General features: G+C 43.0%; 1 protein-coding gene across 1 annotated transcript in view; it reads left to right on the top strand.

Moving 5' to 3' along the window:
• SPOCK3 (SPARC (osteonectin), cwcv and kazal like domains proteoglycan 3) overlaps positions 1–25,927 on the top strand; it is a 573,699-nt gene that overhangs the window by 408,506 nt on the left and 139,266 nt on the right. The window contains exon 7 of the mRNA XM_068125117.2: positions 9,978–10,086. Within this exon, the coding sequence (XP_067981218.2) occupies positions 9,978–10,086 (109 nt within the window). The remainder of the gene's footprint in view (positions 1–9,977; positions 10,087–25,927) is intronic.

Here is a 25,927-nt window from a genome sequence, read left to right on the forward strand (position 1 = left end):
ATGAAGAGTCAGATCCCATCATCCATCTTACTATAATTCACCAAATGTCCGTCCGTCTGTCTGTCTGCCCGTTCAAAGGTACCGCAAAAACGGCTGAACCGATCGCAACGATATTTTGGGTGGGTAATCCTAGGACCCCCTTGGAGTAAAATAGGCTACTTTGTTTTTCCAATTTTTCCAAATTTTCCAGTTTTTCCAAACGATGGAATAATATTTACCGATATGAACAGTGATGTGGCTTTTGTTGAAATTCTACGTACCAGGAGAGAGTAGATCGACTCCTGACGAACTCTTCTTATTTAAACGTGCGGCTCCGAAGTAACACGGCAGCGTGTGCAAAGCGACTGAGAAACAGGTGTAGCGGCCGCTTCCGTGGTACAGATTCGGCGCGCACTCTTCACACATAAACATGCGATTGAGAAAGACGTGTAGCGGCCTCTTCCGTTTTGCAGAATTCAATCTTTTTTCAAAATTGGCGCCATGTACTGTTTAGATTTTGATGATTTGCGTGTGATATGAAACGTTTAAATTAAAAAAGCCTTCAATTTCTGATATTTTGCCTTTTCATTTGGGCTTCCCAATTGAAGCCCCGCCCGTAGGGCGTGTACCGTTGCTAGTTTCTTTTAATGTTAAGTGTTATAAGTCCCAGAATTGTAAGCAATTTTAGAGCTTTGATTTGAATAGGACTATCGTCCATTTACTTGCTTTATTAGTTTTCTCATAATCTTTTTCCATACCGTTGCCTTTTGTCGGCCTACCTGTTAAAAGCCTAATTGTTTCTCTCTGCTCTTCTTGTAAAATTTGCCTTCTCTGAAATTGCTCCAAACTATGATTCAACGAACCGTGCAGATATTAACGAACGTCTGAATCAGAAGACGTCAAAACATTGGCAAGTATACTTGGCTTTTAAAATTCGCTAATGCAAGGATTACATCAGTAATTAAAATTAGCCAGTTTTACCTGTGAAACTATTGAGATTGTTATTGCACTTGGCTCCGCATTCAATCTGCTCTTTTGCCTGACGTTAGCTGCTTGTTCGCTCTCGTGTTTGCAGCTTTAAAGGTGAACTCTGGTGACAACTCTTAACCTCCACTAATGAGAGAATTTGTCCATGTAACAATGCTCGCATGAGGTGTTTTCTGTTGCCATTAGTTCACAAAATGTAAGGGTGAATACATGGGAAAGTTTTAGTATTAATTTCACATAACTCACATGGCTAAATTAAGCATCCACATTTAGAAATGCTTTCTGAAATGAATCCCCAAATTCCTCGAGATAAATGCTCATCTTCTCGAATCCCCAACGGTCTAACATTGTTATGTTCTCCATCCCCCCTCATCCCAAGTGTCATGCTTCATGCAGGCCAATCATGTTTCAAGTCTGGCTATATATCTTTATCATTCCTACTGCTGTAATGTGTTAAACATCAACCTATCATGCATTCTCTAATGCTAAACCTAATTTCTCAACACCTACAGTATCATTACTTCGATACTTCATTTCCCCACATACCTCTTTATTCATACCTCTGTATGGATAAGATCATGAAACGTCCCATATTAATTATCCAGTGGATCTATATTTTTGTGCTTAGCACGGATGAGTAGTGATGCCTTGCTTCAATCACTAGGGAAACATGCCGACCCCCACAGATCACAACGACAGATGCCATATTTTCCATCTCACAGCAGACATCTAACTAGGTTAATCAATTATGTGAGGGAGTGTGGCGGTGTGAAAATGAGATGATTAAAATTGCCAAAAATAAGGGAATGAGGAATGACAGAAGAGAGAAAAGAGGGGGTGTGGTGAGGTAGTGTGGGGTGTGTGGGTAGAGGAGGATTGAATCATATTTTGGACACCCCTCAGTAAGTGATTGGAAGGAAAAGGGGAAAAGAAATTAGGTTTAGCATTATAGAATGCATGGGAGGTTGTCGTTTGGAGCATACAGGCAAGGGAGTGTGAGGGGGTGTTGAAAGGTCCACCATATTCCTTTATGCAATAAATAGATGGCCCCTCAGTGAGCGCTTCATGTCTTTAGAGCAACAATATTCTGAAGAGCGCTCACACTGCTGTAACATACACAAATCTCCATCGATCCGTATTTCTTGCCATGTGAAAAACAGCCATCCATTGGCGTACTTGCCCGTATATATAGTCAAGTGGATGGGGAGGAGGGACTATATTACCAAAGGAGAGTATAGCTAGTGCTGCTTGGGTTTTAAAAATGGATCAGTGACTCGCATTTGACAGAGACGAGGCAGTGTTTCGGACGTTTGTGTAATTAATAGTTCAGCTTGAGGCACTGCCATTGAAGGATGACATTTCACCAATGAAATGTAAACAAGCCTTTTCTCACTTCTTTGTGCATATTTTCCTTTCCTTCTTTAGGCTGAAGAATTTATTACGATATAGATACAACTTGCTGAAAATTAGCTCAAATAGCAATCCACAGTACTTCATAGGGTCTGAGTAGCTGCGATAAATATATGATTGTGTCTCATCAAATTATACAACCTTGGAACGAGGTATAGTAATAAAGGCCTTCATTTTCCTTTGCTCCTCTTAACTTAACCATTCTAATAGCAAAATATATTCTCTCGGGTGACATTCATGGCGGTTGGAATATTTTATTGAAAGTTGGTGACAGCATCTCACTGAATTGGATCGAGCTCGAGGATGTTACATCTACGCAAGGGAAAAATTTTCACACATCTTCGTTGGACACATCGATGCCAAATCCAAACTGAGGCAACTGTACATAATAGATTCACAAGAACATTCTTTCTCCCGTAAGGAATGGCCCTTTTAGGCCCCGGGTTATCGGATGAAAACCTCAAGTTACACGTTTACAATGTGAATCTCCTGAAGGTTCCAGGCTTCAAGCATTTTCACAACAGGCACCGACGGAGCTCAAATAAGTGCAGCTCATCTCCGAGTAGCAAAGTGAACTTGTAGTTAAGTCTGTCCTATTAATGTTGGACACCCACAGTTTGACCATTTTGGTAAGAACAAAAAAAAATACAAAGCATGGTTTGGAAATCTTAAACAACACCCCTTGCTTCATGCTGGCACCTTTTACATGAAAAAGAATAAACCTGACGAGCTTGTTAAGATTTTTAAATATAATGTTTTTGTTTTTTTTGTATACAAGATCGAGGCTCGTGTAAGAGCAAACATTAATGATTTAAAAAAAAAAACGGACACATAAGACAAAATAAAGGGAGCGGGAGACCAGATGGGGAGAGACGGGGAAGCACACAAGTACAACATTTGAGAGCAGGGACATCGGGAGATCTGTGGGAGGGAGAGGGCTTGGAAGGAGGAGGCGTGGGAAGGGGGATGGAGGGTGGGAGAGGTAAAAAATACATGGACACTGCTAGGACTTCCAGGCCCCTCCAGAGATGAAGTCAAAGGGATCAGTCAAAGTCAGCCAAAGGGATGAATCAAACTTGGTACAGGAATGTGTAATGATGTAAAGATAAACTGATTGCATTTTGGGGTCACGAGGTCAAAGGTCAGAGGTTTCATATTAGGTAAAAATCCTGTTACTGCAATAACTTGGGAACCAGTGAAGGGATTTTGACCAAAGTTGGTATGAGTATGTATTATGATGCAAAGCTGCACTGGTTTGATTTTGGGGTCAAGAGGACAAAGGTCAAAGTTTGTAATAGCATCATAACTTGAGAATGGCTAAAGTGATTCAAGTCAAACTTTGTAATAATGATAAACTAGTGTACTCATATATAATATAAGAATATACAATAAACATATATAAGAATATATAATATATAAGATTCTTCTCAATAAGACTTGAAGCCTGGTGTTGGCTTAGTGGTTAGGGTGCCGGCTTGGGATCCTAGGATCCTGGGTTTGAATCCCAGTTGATCGCTGAATTAACGCCAGGGGGGTTGACTCAGCCTGTCATCCTTCCGAGGTCGGCTAATTGAGTACGAGTTAACTGGTAATTCCCTGTGTGTCGCAAGAGGCGCCTAACGCGGCAGGAAGGGCATCTGGCCATAAAACATTGCTTCAAAAAGGGGACCATGGTGCCCGAAAAAGGTCAAACCCTGCTCTGCGGGGAAAAATGGCCTCCCTAGGTGGTTCATGTATAAGACTCAAATATAATAATATATAATAAACAAGAAAAAGTGTACTCTGAAAACGTTTAAGTTAATCCATCAATTTAAATTATTTAATGGACTTAAAAAAGGTTAATTGTGTTTCACTCTTTGTTTCACTCGGAGCTAAAGCTTTGAGGTATTCGAAATGCAAAATATACAGTACCTTCAGAAAGTATTCACACCCCTTGCCTTTTTTAACATTTTGTTGTGTTGCAGCCTGAATTGAAAATTGATTAACTTGAAAATTTTTGTCACTGATCCACACTTAATAACCCATAATGTCGAAGTGGATTTTTTTTTCGGAAATTGTACAAAATAATTAAAAAGGGAAAAGCTTAAAGGTCTTGAATCAATATATATTCAACCCCTTTGCTATGACACTCCAAATTGAGTTCAGGTGCTTCCAATTTCCTTTGATCATCCTTGAGATGTCTATACAACTTGATTGAAGGCCACCTGTGGCCAATTCAATTGATTGGACATTATTTAGAAGAAAAAAACACTTTTATATGTAAGGTCCCTCAGTTGACTGCATGTCAGAGCAGAAACTCTACCATGAAGTCCAAGGAACTGTCCGTAGAAATCCGAGAAAGAATTGTGAGGAGGCATAGATCTGGGGAAGGGGATAAAATAATTTATAGGGTGTTTAAAGTTCCCGAGAGCACAGTGAGCTCCATCATTAGGAAATGGAAAGAATATGTAACTATGCAGATTCTTCCTAGAGCTGGCTGTAAGACCAAACTGAGCAACTGGGTAAGAGGGATCTTGGTCAGGGAGGTGACAAAGAACCCAATGACCACTCTGACAGAATTACAGAGTTCCTTGGCTGAGATGGGAGAATATGCCAGAAGGATAACAATCTCTGCAGCCCTTCACAAATCTAGTCTTCATGGGAGAGTGGCCAGACGGAAACCAACTCCTGAGAGAAAAAAAACACGTCAGCACACCTGGTGTTTCCAAAAAGTCACTTCAAAGACAGATAGCATGAGGCAAAATATTCTGTGGTCTGATGAGACGAAAATTGAACTCTTTGGCCTGAATGCAAAGCCCTACATCTGTCAAAACCGAGCACAGCTCATCGCCCATATAACACCATCCCTACCGTGAAGCATGTTCGTGGCAGCATCATGATATGGGGATGATTTTCAGCAGCAGGGACCGGGAGACTTGTACGCATTGAGGGAACAATGAATGGAGCCAACTACAGGCAAATCCTTGAGAAGAACCTTCTTCGTAGTGCAAAATACCTTAGACTGTGGCAAAGATTTATGTTCCAACAGAACAATGACCCCAAGCATCCAGCTAAAGTAGCACTGGAATGGATTCAGACCAAGAACATAAAAGTCCTTGAGTGGCTCAGCCAAAGCCCAGACTTGAATCCCATTGAGAATCTGTGGAAAGACCTGAAGATTGCTGTTCACCAACACTCCCCATCCAACTTGACAGAGCTTCACCATATCACCTTCACCAAAAGGAAGAATGGGAGACACTCCCCAAAATCCAGATGTGCAAAGCTGATACAGACATACCTAAGAAGACTCGTAGCTGTAATTGCCACCAAAGGCGCTTCTACGAAGTATTGACTCAGGGGGGTTGAACACCTATGTAAATTCGATATTTCTGTATTTCATTTTTAATTATTTTGTAAAGATTTCTAAAAACATGTTTTCATTTTGACATTATGGGTTATTATTTGTAGATCAGTGACAACAAAATCTCAATTTAATCTATTTTAAATTCAGCCTGTAACAAAAGTCAGGGAGTGTGAATACTTTCTGAGCGCACTGTTGCTACTTTAAATTGTGTTACTCCATGAATATTTGTATTAAATCTGCTTTAATCCAGACGTTCATGTTAATTTTTTCAGATTACTGGAAAGTTACTGACTATATTGCATCAAGCCAAGTGAAATGAAAATGCAAAATGACCAAACAGCAGCTTTTCAAACATAGCGTGGGAAGTGGCTGCCATAAACAGGAGAAAGACAAATGCACGGACAAACATCACGGTTCACCACACACACACACACACACACACACACACACACACACACACACACACACACACACACACACACACCACATATATATATATATATATGTATATATATATATATATATATATATATATATATATTGTCGCGTTCACCGGGGGATTAAGATCCCCCAAGGTGACGGGTGGCCGATCGAGCTTTAACTCCGAGGCGTTCACTCAAACAATGGCGGCTCTTTTTTACACGCGTGGGAGCGGAGGTTAGCGAAGCTCTTACCTACACCAATTCCACTGGAGCGCCCTCGAACCACGAACTATTAAACAAGACAGGCATGGAATTAAAATGCAACAAATAAAGAGGTTTAATGAAAATAATGCAGGCAACAAGAATGTATGGTCAAACCAATTCCTAATTAGGGCTCCCCCACACGGACTCGTAAAACAGCACATGGGGATGATAAAATAACGAAAGTAACAACATGTCATGAGGTACGTTTGCCTGATACTCAGCTCCGGCCTCGATGAGCACTTTCGTGGGATCGGTTGAAGCGCTCAACCAATGGCACCAGTCAATCACGTGAGCATTGAGCCGTGCCGCAGGCAGCCAAACGTCTCAGCGCTCAATCCCGGGCCAGCCAGCACAACACAGTCCCCAGCTCCCCCGAAGAGCACCAAGTCGCACAGCCTCCCCTCCTTCAACGTGGCAAAGGAGGCACTTACATACAGGGGATTTACCCTTAAACCATACCTACAAGGCACAAGAGCCATCCTCCGTATGGCCACATGTCACACTTACTTCGAACATCCGGCCCTACTCGAAGTGGCTACATGACATCCAGAGCCTGGTAATCTACACAATCCTACCTGGACTAAGGTATTTCATTGCCTACCCCACACAAACATAACACTATATATATATATATATATATATATATATATATATTGCTGCGGTTTTGCGAAGCCCGTTCCCTTACAAAGGGGAGATTAAGCCCCTTTTTCTCTCTGGATCTTCGAACCGCGAGACTGAGTCGCCACTTCCGGGCAGACGTGGAAAAGGGTCTCGGGACAATTTCGCACGTACCTAAGTACCCACGCCGCCGCAGAGGTGGGGATTGAGTCTAGCACGAACCACGTGTAATTGAGTACACCCGAGCGGATGGTGTACCACGTGGTCCGTGCTGTTACCTTGCTATTGGAACCCGATCAGAGCGATCTAATTCGTACCATGCTAAGTCAATGATGGTCGATGGTCGATGGTCGATGGTCAGACAAAAGCAGTCGAATCAAAGGAAGAACAGATTTAATCATTATTTACACAATGTACAATGGTAGAAGAAGAGAGACACAGGGCAGTCTTAACTTATTTTCCCAGAAAATGGGCCCACTCACACACACAGGGAGATGAAGGAAGAATGTTCATGTGCCGAACTCGCCGGCTTTGGTCCTCCAGAAGCAGCTCACCTGGCGTGGCCCTCTGGCGGTCACCGCACGTATCCCGGCAAAGGCAGGCAGGCAGGTGGGAAAATCCTTGCGGTGCGTATCTCGGCAAAGGCAGGCAGGCGGGAAAATACGCGCGTCTCTGGCCCGGCACGGCTGTCTTTCACAGCGCGTTTAATACAACTCAGCGCTTTCACTCTCGTAACTCAGGCGCATCTTCCCTCATAACTTAGCGCTCCGAACCGACTCTCATAACTCGTCTCAGCGCATCTCCCCTCATAACTTAGCGCTCCGAACCGACTCTCATAACTCAGGTGGGGGCTCTGGGCACAGGGTTATATCGTCCCGCCCTGGCCCGACTCGAATGTTCCAAACCCCGCCTTTTGTCGCAGTGGTAAGTCACTCCCCTCGAGCCCTAATTGGCGGCTCGCGCTTACCGTCGGCTCCTCCTCCGCCTTCCTTTGGCCTTGATCGACTTGTTCAGCCCGGCCTCGTGGTATTTCGCGCCAAAACCAAAAGCATCGAGGCATCGTAAAGGGCCGAATTCTCATTATTCTACTCAACGCAAAACTAAACACAGGGAAGGTCTACGCTTACATTTACTAAGAAATAATTGAGCTTAAACGAGGGTACATGTTGTTGTGTAACTAAACTAGGAGGGGAAATTAATCTTTATTATAAAAACACAAAACCGCAACAATATATTCTATATGAGATAATACATCTACCATGACATACCTCATCCTTAAGATATACAAGCAGCCACTTCTCTCTCTGAAGACCTTCATTCAATCACAAGTCAAACACTTGGAATATGTCTTTCAATCCTGATGAATTTCACACTTCCACACACTTTCACTCTCTCTCCAAAAGGACCGCCTGGACAACCCTCCCATCTACTTTCTTAACAATCCTCAGTCACTTCAAAGTTCAGTCACTCAATCTTTTGGGCCTCTCTGTAACCTATGATTACAAGTCCATCCTTGGCACATCAGAACTATCCACCTATAAGGCCTTCATCCGCAGATTGATGGAGTACTGCTCGCCCCTGTGCACTGGCACCCCTGCCCTCTCACACCTTGCTCAGTTTGATTCTGTGGAAACCAAGGCCTTCAAGATCATTGAAATCTCCCATAATGAAGCTGAATCTATGGGCCTATTGCTTAAATTTCCAACGAAGATAAGTTAGTGCTCTCACTGTATTCTACCACATCCTTTCTGATCTTGTACCCTCTGCTCTTTCAGGGCTCTGTGCCTCCCTGCCAATCGTCACTCCCCAGGTTTATGCAGGATACACGGTCTGTCAGCAACCCCATTCTGGTGAAACTCCAAAAATCCAGACTCACTGCTCATCTAAACTCATTTGTTCCTCTTTTTCCCCACCTGTGGAATCAACCTCCACATTCTCTTCAATCTCACTCTTCCCTCCACCACCATCTCAGATCATTCCATGTTAAATGGTTTCTCTTAACGTCTTTTTCTACTACATGTGATTGCATACTACATCATTTGTAGTTAGTAATTAGTAATTGCACACAATACACAATTAGCCATAAGCGTATTTGTTGTGCTTGCCTCCCCCACACCCCGCTTGTCTGATTTCACCAAACTGGACACTCTTTATAAAAGTTTCAAGTAAGTTTTTTTTAGCAGTGCAGCTTCTTCAATATTTGGCTTTGTCCTTCCTTCCATCCGTTTGTAAAAAATGAAGAAGAAGAACCTTTCTGACCCACCATATTTACTTCTAATGGGTTCTAAAGTGTAGTTCTAATGAATTACGTATAAAGGGCTCCACAACGATACTTGGGTTGCTGTTAATAAAACAAGAGACCTATTCAGTGGTGCATATATTATCATAATCAACACGTGGTGTTATATAATTGTGATTGTTTCTATCTCTCCGTGGGAAGTGAAAGACTCCATATTGTGACCTGCCAGCGAGAGCAGTTTAGAGCAATTGGTGATAATAACTGACGACAATATATATCTTGTTTGATGAAAGGAATTTATTATTATGTAATTTGGTTATCATCTGAATTTACAATGTATATAACTTTATTATTCGCATTTTCAAATCCTAACAGCTGTTGATTCTATTTCTAGTTCTGAACCAATGGCAAGACAGACACATACACAATAATTAATTGGCATTGCAGTGCAGGCAATGTAATGGGACTATCTGGGCCAAAATGAAAATAAGATGGCAAAAGACCAGGTCAGACTTATCAGGTCAACATATCCCAGCAAAAGCCTTTGTTTTTTTGTGTTCATTCATCTGTTATATTCCCTGCCATGCTTGCCAGGGGCTACAGAAAATTCTCTCCTGACACCTGTATGGAGTAATTAAGGTGCTGTGCAGATGTATGCAGGCTGTCTGCATTTCACTTCCTTGTTATCTCACCTCCCTCATCCCCATCTAAACAGTGCAAGCTGGAGTTTCAGGCTTGCCGTTCTGGGAAGCAAGTCAACGTGCGGTGCTATGGTGCTTGTCCGTGCAAACCTCTTCCACTCCGTGCCCAAGGTGAAGAGTCTGGTATGGTCAGCACTCAACGTTTCCTTGTCCCAATCATTGCATTGCAACATTTGGAATATAGAAAATATCATACCCCCATTCCAGTGATAGAAATCTAGCCATGAATCATGTATAACTTGAAGAAATTAAACTGCCTTTTTGCTTCTTCATATTATGCAACATTTATTTTGTATTCTGGGGTACATGTGTTTGTGTGCTTCCCCTTCTCTCCCCATCTTGTCTTCCGCTCCCTCTTTTTGGGTATTTTGTTTGTCTGGTTGATTTGTTTGTGAAGTAAATGTTAGCTCTCTCACGAGCCTCGATTCAGTATACAAAAAAAAAAAAAAAAAAAAAAATACGTGATTCCTCACAACACACATGTAGTTTTTTTTTCTTTTTTCTGTATCTCTAACGTGCTGCACTGAACCTTGGAAATTATGTCACTCCCACGAGCTGGTTCTGCATGCAGCTGATCAGCACGTAGGCCCGCGATTCCTGAAAATGCAAGGCGTTCAGCTGTGCCTGAAATCTCCATCAGCAATTAGCCATAAGCGTATTAGTTGTGCTTGCTTCCACCACACCCCACTTGTCTGTTTCACCAACCGTGACACTCTTCCTTCCATCTGGGATTTCACAGCCTCGAAAACGAAGTTAATTTGGTGCTCATGTAAATGAAAAAAATAATTATAAAAGTTTAAAATAAGTGGTTTTTTTGTTTTTTTTTAAAGCAGTGAAGCTGCTTCAATATTTGGCTATGTCCTTCGTTATATCTGTCTGCCAAAAAATGAAGAAGAAGAACCATTCTAACACACCGTGTCTAATTCTAAAGAGTTCTAAAGTGTAATTCTAGAGGGTTCTAAATTATAATTCAAAAGGGTAATTCTAGTGGATTCTGAAGGGTTCTAAAGAGTAATTTTAATGTTTTCGTTCGTTTCTTGGCTTTGTCTATTTCATATCAAAAATGACAAACTGAACCCCTTTTTTTGGACACGGGTGCTATTTTTTTTTTTTTGACACCCCGCCACAAAAAATATGCACTGAGTTTCAGTGCAAATCAATTTTAAAGGCAATTTTTGCGTTATTCAATGTATCCTGCTTGCAAATCTATGAGCTGGAGAGGAAAAAGGATAATGGATTTTTTTTTCGATTTGTCAGAATGAACAATCCTTCTGGTTTCGTACTTCCCACCTTCAGAGCACAACGGCCTTTCCAATTTTACTGGGACAGCAGCCATCCTGTTAAAAAAATTCTCAAATGGGAACATTTTGTGTGAATTGCTGAATGGCTTGAGCTATGCGAAGCGGCACTATTATCATTTTGGAGAAGTGGATTCCACAGAATTGCTTTGAAAAACCTTTTCTTTTAAGACCAGTTTGAACAGTATGGGTTTGCAAAATGCCCTGCTTATAATATTAATAATAAACATATATGCAAGTATATTGTTTGGGATTGCATGAACATAACAGCATTACCTTGATTCATTAGAAAGACATGGCTTAAGCTGACTATTATTTTAACAATTCAGGTTTCAGCCTTAAATTTGAAAGTCAAGGTGATTGTCTTTGAATAGTTGCCATTACAAGATGTCTTAAACAAAACAATAATAATATGGTGAAGCTACACAATTATGTCTTTCTCCACCTTTGGATGCATGAGGGGCTGGGGGCCGCGTTATTAGACTTCTTCGTTTAACTGTGCATGTCCCTGACGTACACTTGTGTTTGATTTCATACGGTGTCCATGGGAACGTTGCTAAGGATTTTGCATCTGCCTGTGATGAGACCTCTTTTATTGCTTGCTGTTTCTTTGTAGATTTTGCCTTTGGTTGTGTACTGTTCCACCAACAGCTTTCACACCCCCTATGCATACACAACATGAGCAAAGAGAAGGGTAAATCAGTTGCAGGAATGAGGGACAGTGCAGAGAGAGAGATAGATATAGAGATATAGAGATATAGAGATAGATATATCTGAAGGATTCCATCAACTTTTACTATACATTAACACAATTTGAGATATAAAATTCAAAACGACAACAGTATATACTGATGGTGTCACTTACAAACACAGTGGAGGACTATGCATATTACTTGTCCTCTCTTTACCTAACTAAAATCATTATTTACTTAAATTATAAAGTGATTAATTAATAACGTAACTTGAGATTTCATTTATGTCATGGTAAGGATCCGACACACGATCTTAAATCTCAAGCTCTGTGGATCATACTAGAGATATGACGGTTTTTAAGCATACATGGCTTATCAATACACGTAAACAGACATACACATTGAGAGACAGAAAGACATTGATATTCCTGCATTCTTAACCACAGGCATTACCATTAACCACCACATAAAATTAAGGGGCAGTGTGCAAAGATCACATGGATTTTAAAGCTCACACTTGGCAATACCAATTCTGGATAGTACCATTCCTATCATAATGACTTAATCAGCAGAAAAAAGGTCAATATGAAACCTGTGGGAAAGTACCCTCGACCTAAAGCCAAATCATAGCGGTGCTGAAAAAAACTTTATTGGTCGAGAAAGGAAGAAGTAAAGGCAGAAATAAATGTAGGAATAGAAATATATGTCAGAAAATGAGTTAAGATAAGAGGAGGGAAAAAAATGGAGAAAGGAGAAAGTTCAGCAAATGTTGTACAGTCCATGCATATCAATAGCACAAAAAGTTGGGGCAGAGTGGGGAAGAGAGGGAGAAGGGCAGGAGACAAGAGAACAGAGAGAGGGTAATGTGAAGATTTCTTTCAACTTAACGACTGCATGATTGAACGGCCATCCGGACCATCAGCTGGGAACTTTCCTTCATCGAGGTTTCAACCCTTCAATCCCAATGGTTCCGCAACCTTAGTTGTGGCCCTAGGTCAACCAATCAGGGAGTGAGAGAGAGGGGCAGCGAGACAGAGACTGAGAGAAGAGGAAGGGGGAAAGAATGTAGCAGATTTACCATTAAACAGAAAAGACAGAGGCTGAATAAGAAAAGACAGAGAAAAAGAGAGAAGCAAAATTGAGGACGTTGACAGTAAAACTGAGTAAAAAAAAAAAAAAAAGACTTAAAATCTAGACGGACATTAAGACAGGGATAAATCATACGGCGTATACACCGCTGATTAGATTTTCCCTGCCAAATGCGCAAGCTCTGCAAGATGCAGAAGCACCAAGGGCCTCTAAACTTGATACAAATATATTGCTTGGAGGCCAAACCTGACAATTTCTTGGTTTATAAGGCACAAACAATACAATAAACACCAGGAAAACACTCAGATTATCTCCTGTACATTGGATGAAAAGGGAAAGCTCCATTTCTCATTTGAAAATTAAAATCCTATATATATATATATAGTGTGTGTGTGTGTGTGTGTGTGTGTGTGTGTGTGTGTGTGTGTGTGTGTGTGTGTGTGTGTGTGTGTGTGTGTGTGTGTGTGTGTGTGTGTGTGTGTGTCAGTGTCAGCCATACATGGAAGATGGAGCATTTAACAATGCAAAGCCTCGCCTGGGTAGATAGATTATATTTCTAAATACCGAATTTATATCCCTATTTCATTGCTGTGCAAAGCTGCGTGTGTGATGCAATTTCTTTTTATGCCTTAGAATAAACGATGTAGATTACAGTAGATCTGGGTGCGGACAACCACACCCGTCGGAATGGGTGTGGCTGACTTGGACACAGTCCATATTCAAGGTATAAAATCCAACTATGGTTACCTTAGACATAAAAGCGTTATGGGTAAATGAGACTTCTTTGCGGAACTGTGACTAAGGCCGCTTGAGCGCGCTAGTCGAGTCTGTGATCTGAGTTATCGGATTTTGTCGCAGGTTGTGACCACAGTGCAGTCATTGTTGTTTGGACTGAGGCCAGGCTCACCAGTTCACCACTTTTGCCTATTAGTCATTGTGAATCTGTGAACTGTTGGGCCAGGAAGGAATACAACGAGCTGCAGAAACTCCCAAGAACACAGGAAATTCCATTTACAACCATCTTTTCTGTTTCCCTGGGGGAGGACTTTCAGACCCTTCCCCTGTAACCCCACCTTCCTGTTTGGCACTGTGGCCTGGCTATGGCCTGGTGCACTCCCTCGTCTTGAAATTCCTGGATAACTTTGTTCCAATTAGCCAACTTGTTCCAATTTCATGACAACCTATAGAGTGTCGCCACATTATATAAAGACTACTTTAGATCTGAGAGTGAATGATCTATATTCGAGTCGATATGTGTGTGGAACCACTCACACACTCGCTCACTGACACGCAGAGCAACTACAATTGCCTCGCCCATACCTGCCGGAGCAGGTAAGGCTAACAACTAATATTCAATTCCTGAGTTTCTTCACCTTCACACATTGGTAATTTTATATCGTTTCATTCGAGATTCTCAAAGCATGCTTCGTTCCACTTTTATTTATTCATTCATATTATATGCAGCCTGTGCTGCTGGTTGCATCATTGATGGGAGTACAGCTGTGCCGCTGATGCAGTGTCCCCTGTAGGTTAGGGCCGAATTTGGAATTTGGTATTGGTGCCACCAATAGCTCACCTACTTGTCACGAAGGACACCGTAAGATCTTTAACATCCACCGACTCGAACCGGCAAACGGGACGCCCAGTCTGAGGGACGCCACACACATTGTAGAATCAACCTGCCCGTGAAACACGGGGATGACGGTTTATATATAGCGTGCTCGAGATTCAAACCCAGGCGAGACAGCTTGGAGGTGATTGTACGTACCTCCAGGTCATCCCACCAGCCCTTCGTACAATTGAGACCACAAATTGCCAACAAGGCTGCGCTAATAGGCAGCAGGCAGGGTAACTCCGTTTGACCACTTATCTGAGTTTGATCCTTGGTGCGCAGATTAATTGTTTTGCCATTCTGAAATGGATAAGAGATGCATTGAGGAACATATTGTTGCAATGAACATTAAACTTGTTCTCCTATCTTCAATGATGTGTATCTAAATCATCTCATGCATGGTTTAGCATCAACATTTTAGTTTGCTCCATTATCATTACCATGAAAGTGAACTACATGAGATGTAAATAATAAGTCTGCGAAGTCTGCGACTTCGCCATCGCAGACAGAATGGTGTCCTCTCTGTCCTCTACCTCCCCCTTTTTCCCCCACCGTCACAACCCCCTTCTTGTTAAACTCTCAAAATGCAGGCTCACTGAGTCACTGCTCACCTCCACTCATTTATTCCTCTTTTCTCTCTATCGTGGAACCAACTTCCCCAGTTTGTTCAGTCCCATTCTTTCCTCTAGAGTCTAGGGCTTCAAGACATCTGTTCATCACAACCTCAAATCATCCCCCATCCATAATCATGATCTCTTCTACTCCAAATGGCCCCATTCACAAGCACTCCCTTTTCCCAGTTATTGAGATTTTTTTTTGTCCTCCTTCACCTCGTTTGGGTTGTTAGTTGTCAGTTGGTTTGTTGTCCCCCGTCGCATCGCGGAGCGAAAGGGGGACTATGGTTTTCCCCTCCGTCCGTGTGCGCGTCCGTCCGTGCGAGCGTGCGTGCTTGCGTGCATGCGTACGTGCGTGCATGCGTAAGCGAAGGACCGCATTCGAATTTGGTGTGTGGGTGCAACCCACGTCAAAATCCAAGATGGCCGCCGCCATGTATGTCTGACGTCATGTATGTCTGACGCCATGTATGTCTGACGCCATGTATGTCTGAACTTTGTGAGCGAAATATCTTGAAAAATAAACGAACTACTAACTTCTAATCTGGTGTGCGGGTGTATCTCGGCATAAGGGAGAACGCTATTGAAAATTGGGTCGCCACGTCAAAATCCAAGATGGCCGCCACCATATATGTCTGAACCTTGTGAGCGGAATATCTTGAAAAATCAGCGAAGTACCAACTTCTAATCTGGTGTGTGGGTGTATTTTCGCATAAGGAAGAACTCTGTTGAAAATTGGGTCGCCACGTCAAAATCCAAGATGGCCGCCGCCATGTATGTCTGAACATTGTGAGCTGAATATCTTGAAAAATAAGCGAAGTACCAACTTCTAATCTGGTGTGTGGGTGTATCTCGGCACAAGGAAGAACTCTGTTGAAAATTGGGTCGCCACGTCAAAATCCAAGATGGCCACCGCCATGCATGTCTGAACCTTGTGAGCTGAATATCTTGAAAAATAAGCGAAGTACCAACTTCTAAATTGGTGTGTGGGTGTATCTAGGAACAAGGAAGAACGCTGTTTAAAATTGGGTCGCCACGTCAAAATCCAAGATGGCCGCCTTGCGTCTTCCACTTTTTCAACTCGCATCACTTCACCGACGGGGGACCTAGGCGCAACGCTTGTTCCTTTTTTGTTTTATCCCCACTTTCCCCTTCCTCTTCTCACAGTGTTTCATTCAGCTTGTGTGCAGCTTGTTCACCCCCATGTGTCCTTCTCTCCTCTCCTTGACCTCAATCTCACTTTTTCTCTTCTGTTGGTGTTTCCCCCTTTACGTTTTGTTCCCTTTCATTCTGCTCTAGCTTTTCCACAGGCCTCGATCATGAACACAAAAAAATCCCACTTGTAAATCATAAAGACTTGCAATTAAATATGAAGCGTATGAAGTACCTTTATTAAATATATAAATCCCGTAAGTCTTCTGTTTTTCTGTTCGTTCATTCCCGTGATGTTTGTCCCACTGTCATTTCTATCTTGTTTTTCCATGATCCTCGCTCACTCGTGTAAATAACTTTTTTTAATGATAATTGATTGTGATCTCATGAATTGATGCACAACAAGGTATTAGTAAAAAAAAACAATGCTAATGTAATTATCCTCAATGTGGGTATCCTTTAATGTTCGATGCCACTTATTGTAGTCGGAGTATTTTATCGGACCTGAAAAAGGAAAGTGACAGACCGACTCTTAAAAATATGGACAAAAAATTGTTAATATCAAATCACATTGGGTTGGTTTGTCGAGGAAATCTCATTGGAAGATCCTGAGCAGCAAGACAAAAGGTTTGATAACATTTGCTCTTATGCTGCACCCAATCAGTGGGCTTGAAAATTGGCAGGTGCACTCAAAAGTGGGGTCGAGTCTATTTTACCCACAATGAACCACTCCTGGTCATGCATTACTGGCCCACAGCCAACCAACAAAATGAGAAGTCTGTTTACAGGCCTGCAGGCAATCTCTGACCCTCTACTTTTTCCTTTCACTTTATTGCTGAGCAAGAGGTTTCCAATGTACTTCGCTGCACCATAGGACTATTAATGATTGCAATTAAGGTGGTTTCACCTTGAGTGCCTGGTCGTTGCTTAGCTGAAATACCATGATAGGCTGGTTGCCCAGACTTTAAAATATACAAAGCAGCAGACAGCAGGTTGTCCTTCAGCAGAAAGGTACAAGCAAGAAGGGCAAAAGAGAGAAGGTTGCTTTTGGTCCAACTTCACTGTTATTCCCAAAAATTAAAAAAATATCTGCATTGCGGATGCTGTAACTCCAATTATGCCTCGTTATCCAACTATTTACTCATTATTTTACAAACGTTTCCTCCTCAAAGTGCATTTGAACATAACCCACCAGACTGCATTCATTTTTACATTTGACTTCCCCAGAAAACTTTTTAAAATTATATCCTACACTTGTGTATCACCTATTCCAGCACAGAGCCACAGGCCTCAAAGCCTAAAAAATGTGCATTTCATGCATCCTGTCTTTCTGATTCCATTCTTTATGCCCTCTGGGCCTTGGTAGTTATGGAGGTTTGTGCTGAAGTTTGTTGCTACCTGTGATTGCCTTCTTAAGCTGAAACAATAAATTAATGGAAATTTAAAACAGAATATCCGTTTTTAAGGGGATCACCTTGTCCAGATTTGTCTGGCTGTTGAACGTTATCAGGGATGTGCATGAACACAAGGATATGCAGCTCAGGAAAGAGGCAATTTGGCCCAGATCCCTCCTACAGTTGTATGGACATTTCATTCACTTCACCAGCACATTTCCTTGATTTGCATGTGCTCATATGTTTTCATTGGAATATCACGGCTGATGGAATGTCAAAATGACAGAGAATGAAAATTTGTTGTATCGGGGGAGCCAGGAAAACGAGAGAAGTTCAACACTTCTCCCCCCCCCCCCCCTCCGACCCCCTCTCTTTGATCTCATTCTTGCTCATTGCCATCTTCCTCCAATGATCCCTCTGTTGCATCTCTCTACCGTGCTATTTGTGTTTCCGCCTTTCCCTTTATGTTCTCCTTGTTCTCTGTTATGTTCTGATCCAATCCTGTGTTGTAGCTCTTCCAGAGCCTCGACTATGTTTACGAAAAAAACGATGCTTTTTAATCATTTATGACTGTCAGCGATACCGTCTGTAACCAGACCACTCACGGAGGCACCCACGTTACTAAGACACTATATTATATCAGCCAAAGTAATCATACTCACAATGCGCAGTGATCTCACTCAAACGTTTTGGATGATTTGTTTGACATTCCCATCTGAGCACTTCATTCATGATGCTGAGACCCTCGGTTCAAAAACGTAATTATGCCGTGTTAATTTGTTCATTTCCTAATATCCATGTAATCCATGTAATTCATGTAGAAGTACACTGATTATCCCATTGTCCTTGGACTACATGTGAGATGTATATCCTCCACCTTGAGCCTCTGATTGCTGTTAAAAAGGGTTAAGACAAAGTATATGGGGTAATTATTGGTGCAGTGATTGTAGACAGAGCTTTTGAGTTGAGTTTCCTGCGATGACTTTTTTTTTTTTTTTTTTTTTTACCGTTTTAATGAATTTTTGTTGCAAATGCTGCAGACATAATCATGCAGTATTTCACTAGCAGAGGTGTGCTCTTGAAATCCTACGGCATGAGTGAAATAGGCACGGGTGGAATAGCAGCCATGGCATCTGCAATAAAGCAGGAATGGGAAAGGCCATTTTGACATGGCCGCGATTGACGGCGCCGTGCGCCACCGATGGTGTTTAATTTCAGCCTCGTCACCTGGAACGCTTTTCCCATGGAGCTGTCGACAGTGGGCGGTGATGACGGCCACCTGTGTCCCTCAGAAACGCATCCCCGTGGAATCTGGGTAGATTTAAGCTTTATAGGTTTTCATTTCCTCGGAAAATGTCAATGAAACTGCCGCCACTCTATAAGGTTTGATATGGATGCGGCGTTGATGACTCGGACACTTCTTTTACGATGGACAAAGCATGCGGCAAATCTAGCAAGATGTCCATGCGAAGTTCCAAAACCCAATTAGCGAACGGAGGAAGCTTAGAGAGGAGGCTCCCATAATGTTGTTTGTTGTGCATTTGTTGATTTGCAAATATCCTATAACTGCCATCAAACATTTATCAGACCACAGCCTGGGTATGGAGAAACGTTGAAAATAATCTCCAAGGAAGGTAGGGATTTATTCAAAATGAAGGAAAGACTTGTTATTTTTTTCTTTTTTGCTTTGCTTCTTCTTCCTTTCATCTCATTTCTCCAAGTTCCCTTCAGAAAGTTCAAATTTAACATATCTCAATGTTGTTTACATGAAATCAAGCGGTTGTTTCTGAAAGCTAGAAAGCCTAATAGAGCTATTGAGATTCATTAAAATAAAGTATTTAGTGGATGTTCTAATCATTCAATAAGTGAAAAGGCATGAATATCAATGTATACATGTATGCACGTGCATTTTACTTCAATTCAGAACAATACAGTGAGTTTCATTTTATTTTGCCCGATTGTGTGCCGGTCAACAGGAAGCTTATTTTGTTGAAAAATCCTTGAAGGTCAAGGAAGCTGCTTAACTTGTCAGCCTGCAATTCAAATAGTCTGACTATGAGGTGATATGACTAATGGTTTGGTGCTGTGACTGATTCCTTGGAGATTTGGCTAATATTCATAGCCTGGCAACTTGGCTGAAGGATGGATTTATGAATGACAATTTGTTATGCACGTTATTAAATAACGACTGTTGAATTTTGATCGACAAACTATAGTTACTCTTGTACAATAGATCAGATGAAAAGAAAACAAAATCAAGTTAGTCCTGTGTTAACCTTTCATTGATGTTCAATAGGTTTGTGACTTTTATATAATGATGAAGTACCATTCTTGAAGTCCATTTTAAAGTTTTTTCTGCATAGAGCTATTACAATTGACACTCTCAAAATGGGACAGTTTGAGTTTATTTTTTCGGGCAATTCAAAATATATTTTCTTGCTTTTCAATCCACTTCAAGTGTGGGGCCAAGACTGGGGCCAAAAGGGCCAAGACTGCTTCTTTTTTTTCTTTTTTTTGTATACAGAATTGAGGTTCGTGTAAGAGCTAACACATTGAACATGAAAACTTGCACAGACACATAAAATATACAATGAAGGGAGTGGGAGACAAGAGGGGGAGGGAGAGGGAAGCACACAAGCACAACAACAGTAGAGAACAAGGATGTCGGTAGATCTGTGGAAGGGGGAGGGCTGGGGAGGAGGGAGGGATACATGGTATAAACAAATTAACGCTACTAGGTCTTTTCTCCCCTCATTAACCTCACACAAATTTCTCCTTCTTCCAATTTTGCAGTTTTCCTTCCTTGGAGTTTCCTCCTTGCATATATTTTGTCCTCCTCATGCATTCGTCCTAATCTCCACCACCAAAGCTGGATGTAGGTTACGTTTCACCCCTGACAGTTTGTGTTTGTCTGTTTGTTTGTTTGTGAACAGGATATCTCAAAAAGTTGCGGATGGATTTGACCGAATTTGGTGGAGAGGTCGAGTATGTGACAAGGACGAACCTATTCGATTTTGGTGAAAAAAATCTAATAAGATCCGAAAATATTTCCGGATCCGAAAATATGGATCCGATAATTTTTAAGTGATTCTTCACTAATGAGAGATGGGGAAAAAAACCGATATATACACTACATGACCAAAAGTATGTGGACACCCGAACATTGAACATCTCATTCCAAAAGCATGGGCATTAATATGGAGTTGGACCCCACTTTGCTGCTATTACAGCCTCCACTCTTCTGGGAAGGCTTTCCACGAGATGTTGGAATATTTCTGCAGAGATTTGCTTCCATTCAGCCACAAGAGCATTAGTGAGGTCAGGCACTGATGTTGGGCGATTAGGCCTGGCTCGCAGTCGTCATTCCAAATCATCCCAAAGGTGTTTGATGGGGTTGAGGTCAGGGCTCTGTGCAGACCAGTCAAGTTCTTCCACACCGATCTCAACAAACCATTTCTTTATGGACCTTGCTTTGTGCACGGGGCCATTGTCATGCTGAAACAGGAAAGGGCTTTCCCCAAACTGTTGCCACAAAGTTGGAAGCACACAATCGTCTAGAACAGGGGTCGGCAACCTTTTTGACATGAAGTGCCAGTTTGAAATGGTCTTGTTAATTAGTGTGCCATATCAACATTAAGTTTAACATTATGTTTAATTATGACACCACATCAAAAAAATATTTCCAACAGACATGGAATTTTATTCCATCCGTATAGGCTACATGCATAGCAACAACATTTAATAATAATAATAATAATGCATTTATTTTATATAGCGCTTTCAGGAAGCCCAAAGACGCTTTGACAGAGTGCAAAACATAATGCATAGCAAAACATAAAAACAATTGCAAAAAAAGAAGAATCAATAGGGAAATATTCAAAGCACAAAGGAGGGAGAAGGAGAGGAGATAGTCAGGGGTTAGATGCTGTGGGTTAAATGTTGAATGCAGTGTTGAACAGGTGGGTCTTGAGTGATGTTTTGAATGTGGTGAGTGAGGAGGAGTCTCTGATGGTGTGAGGTAGCGAGTTCCAGAGGGTGGGAGCAGCGATGGAGAAGGCCCTGTCCCCCCAGGATCTAAATTTGGTCCGGATGGGGGGGGGGGGTCAGGAGGTTGGTACCAGCAGAGCGGAGGTTGCGGGTGGAAGTGTGTCTGGAGAGGAGGTCAGCCAGGTAGGATGGGGCCAGGTTATGGAGGGCTTTGTAGGTCAAGAGGAGGATTTTGTACTGGATTCTCTGGGAGATGGGGAGCCAGTGAAGCTTGTAAAGGACGGGGGTGATGTGGTCACGGGTCCGGGAATGGGTGAGTAGACGGGCAGCGGAGTTCTGAATGTATTGGAGTTTATTGGTGATTGTTGAGGGTGAACCATAAAGGAGGCTATTGCAGTAGTCCAGACGGGAAGTGATGAAGGCGTGGATGAGGGCTTCTGCAGCCACGGAGGAGAGGGATGGACGGAGACGGGCGATGTTTTTCAGGTGAAAGAAGGCTGTCTTTGTGATCTGTTTAGTGTATTTGTCGAAGGAGAGGGTTTGGTCAAAGATGATGCCAAGATTCTGGATGTGAGGGGAGGTGGATACTGGGAAACCGTCGATGTTGAGGGCAAAGTTATGGGTGGACTTGGTGAGCGTTTTTGGGCCAATGATGATTATTTCAGATTTATCACAGTTAAGTTTGAGGAAGTTGATTTGAAGCCAGGATTTTATTTCAGTGATGCAGTTTGTCAGGATAGAGTGGGTGGCGGTGGAGATGGACTTGGTGGAGATGAAAAGCTGGATGTCATCAGCGAAGCAGTGGAATTGGAGACCATGACGGCGGATTAAGTGACCGAGGGGGGACAGGTAAAGGATGAAGAGGAGGGGGCCAAGAACTGAACCTTGGGGGACACCTTGGGGGAGGGGAGCAGTGGGGGATTTGCAGTTATTGATGGAGATGAACTGACGTCTGTCAGAGAGGTATGATTTAATCCAAGAGAGGGCAGTGCCGGTAATGTTAAATGTGGTTTCAAGTCGGGTGAGGAGGATGGTGTGATCGATGGTGTCAAAGGCGGCGCTGAGGTCGAGGAGGATGAGAATGTTGAGGTTGCCAGCGTCAGAGGAGAGGAGAAGGTCGTTGGTGATTTTGAGGAGAGCAGTTTCAGTACTGTGGTTGGAGCGGAATCCGGATTGGAATGTTTCATACAGGTTATTGGCAGAGAGGTGATGTTTGAGTTGAGTGGCTACAGCGCGTTCCAAAACCTTTGACAGAAAGGGTAGGTTGGAGATGGGTCTGAAGTTATTTAGGGTGTCAGGGTTTAGTCCAGGTTTTTTCAGAATGGGGGTAACAGCAGCAATTTTGAGGGATGGTGGGACGATGCCTGTAGACAGGGAGGAGTTTATTGTTGCAATGATAAGTGGAGAGAGAGCAGGAAGGGAGGCCTTGACAAAGCTGGAGGGGATGGGGTCAAGAGTGCAGGTGGCAGTTTTCATTCCGATGAGGAGTTCAGAGAGGTCAGTAGGGGAGACTGGGGAGAATTGAGACAGGGGATGGCAGGATAAGGGGGGGCAGGTGGTTTGAGGGGGAGCGGGTGCGGCGGTGGTCAAGCTGTTGTAGATGTTTTCAATTTTACGTTGGAAGAATGAAAGGAAGGAGATGCAGTTGTCTATTGTGAATGACTGGGTGGTGGTGTTCAGGGGGCTGAGGAGTTTGTTTATTGTAGAGAAGAGTGCTTTTGGGTTTCCGGAGCCAGAGTGGATAATTTGAGAGTAGTAGGCGGAGCGGGCGCGGGAGAGGGCATCTTTATAGTGTTGTATGTGGTCCTTGTAGGCCTGGGAGTGAACTGTGAGACCTGTTTTAGTGCGGAGTCTTTCAAGTTGGCGAGCACGAGTTTTCATCAGGCGGAGTTCAGGGGTAAACCAGGGAGCAGAATGGGTGAAAGAAACTGTTTTGGTTTTTATAGGCGCAAGTTGGTCAAGGCAGGAGGAGAGAGTGTGGTTGTAGTAGTCAGTGAGGTCAGAAGGGGTGTGGAGGTCAACGAAGGGAGAAGTGGACATTTTTTCATAGAGGGTCGATGAGAATGAGGTAGGTGAAAGAGCGTTTAGCTTACGGAAGTTGATAGTGCGATAATGCCTTGGTGCTGGGGTGGGGATGTTGATGGTCAGAGTGATGGCTAGGTGGTCAGAGAGAGTGAGGTCGGAGCCAGAGAGATGGTGCAAAATTAGTCCAGTAGAGCAGACAAGGTCCAAAATGTGACCACGGTTATGGGTAGGAAAGTTGACATGTTGAGTGAGGTTAAAGCAGGTGAGTAAATCAGTGAAGTCAGTGGTTAGCGTGGAGTCAGTGGAGTCCATGTGGATATTGAAATCACCAAGGAGGAGGATTGAGGGGGAGAGGGAACATAGCTGGGTCAGAAAGTAGGAGAAGTCAGACAGGAATGATGGGTGTGGTTTGGGAGGGCGGTAGACAACAGCCATGACTGACTGTGTGTGACCAGAGAGTTTAAAAGCCAGGTGTTCAAATGATGGAGCAGATGAGATGGAGATGAGGTTGGTCTTGATGTCTTGACGGTGGATAACGGCAATTCCACCACCTCGGCCCTCCGAGCGTGGTTTATTGATGTAAGAATATCCATTGGGTGTGGTGAGGTTGAGCGTGTAGTAGTCCAGTGGTTGTTGCCAGGTCTCAGTGAGACAGAGAAAGTCCAGTTTATTTTCCAGGATGTAGTCGTTCAGGATGAGGCATTTGTTGTTGAGGGACCGGGTATTGAACAGGGTGAGCTTGATGTTGTTTTGTACGGCGGGTATGAATCCAGGTGATTTGGCCAGGGTTCGCAGACAGGAGGTGCGATTTTGTGCGTTGTTGTGACCAGGTGTGTTGGGACGATGAGTGGGAGTGCGCTGAGCCGACTAGAGGATGGGGATGGAGTGACCTGATTGTAAATAAACAAACTTACGACCGGAGCCACGGTGAATGTACCTGGGTCGATGCAGGAGTCCATTCGATTTGATTGCAGAGATGCATGATGGGGTGGAGCGGGTTTTAAGCAGGAGAAGCCTTGCGGCGGAGTACTGCAGAGCCATGCCAGCAGGAGCGAAGGGACGAGCACGAGGCCAAGGGTGAGGAGGCGAAACAATCGTCACAACCCACGGGAGTGGGCCCGAGGAAACAGCGAAGGAGCCGAGCAGGTGAAGCCAGGAGCAGAGCCGGGACCATGCAGAGGGCAGACAGGAGCGAAGAGACGAGCATGAGGCCAAGGTTGAGGAGGCAAAGCGGCAAATTTCATTTGAAAGAAACTTTTATCTCTCATAATCAGGACATTGTAATGATCATTTTATCATTGCAAAATTTGTCCCCAATGAGGTTACAAATTATATGCACGGACCCCATTTCAAAACACTGCTTTCAGTAACTCATTTACAAAGTATTGCATTGGGAACAAATGTCAAAAGGGAGAATAAAGTGTATCAAACAGAAATACCAGTATTATACAAGAATGCTGCCATCCTCATGAAAACATCCACATCTGAGTTGGAAAAAAAGAGATGGACAAACAGCTACATATGCAAACCCATGTGTACTACAAATAAACAGATGCCTACCAGGCAGTGTGATCCCTGGCCCTGCTTTCCTTTGCTGAGCTCCATTATCTGAGGGTTGTAGTTGGTCACTTTAAGTTGCACACATGCTTCGGAGTTGCCGGTTGTCAAACGACTGCGGGAGGGGCTGAGCACGTTCTTCATGTGTGAGAATATCTGCTCACAGAGGTACGTTGACCCGAAGACTGACAGCAAAGCCAGTGCAACGTTCCGGAGACATCTGAACTTCTTCGGCACGGATGTCCAGCAGGTGAAGATGCAGGTTCCGTGATCTTGCACTGCCGTGGTTTCTAGTTGTTTCCGTAGCTCTGCATACTTAGTCACCCACAGTGTTGAACTCTTCAGCTCAATCAGCTGCATTTCCATGTCCTGTGTATCCAACCAGTCTATTAGAGATAAATCCAATTCGTGTCCATCAAAGCTGTCTGGCTTGATCAAGAAAGAGAACATGGGTCCATACTTCTGAAAGTCCCCAAATCGTGTTGTGAATTCCGACTCAAGCTCGCTCATGTATTTGCATATTTCAGCGGTGCTGATGCTGTGC

The sequence above is a fragment of the Myxine glutinosa genome, chromosome 8 (assembly GCF_964187855.1).
Source record: "Myxine glutinosa chromosome 8, kmMyxGlut1.1, whole genome shotgun sequence".
NCBI classification, from domain to species: Eukaryota; Metazoa; Chordata; class Myxini; order Myxiniformes; family Myxinidae; genus Myxine; species Myxine glutinosa.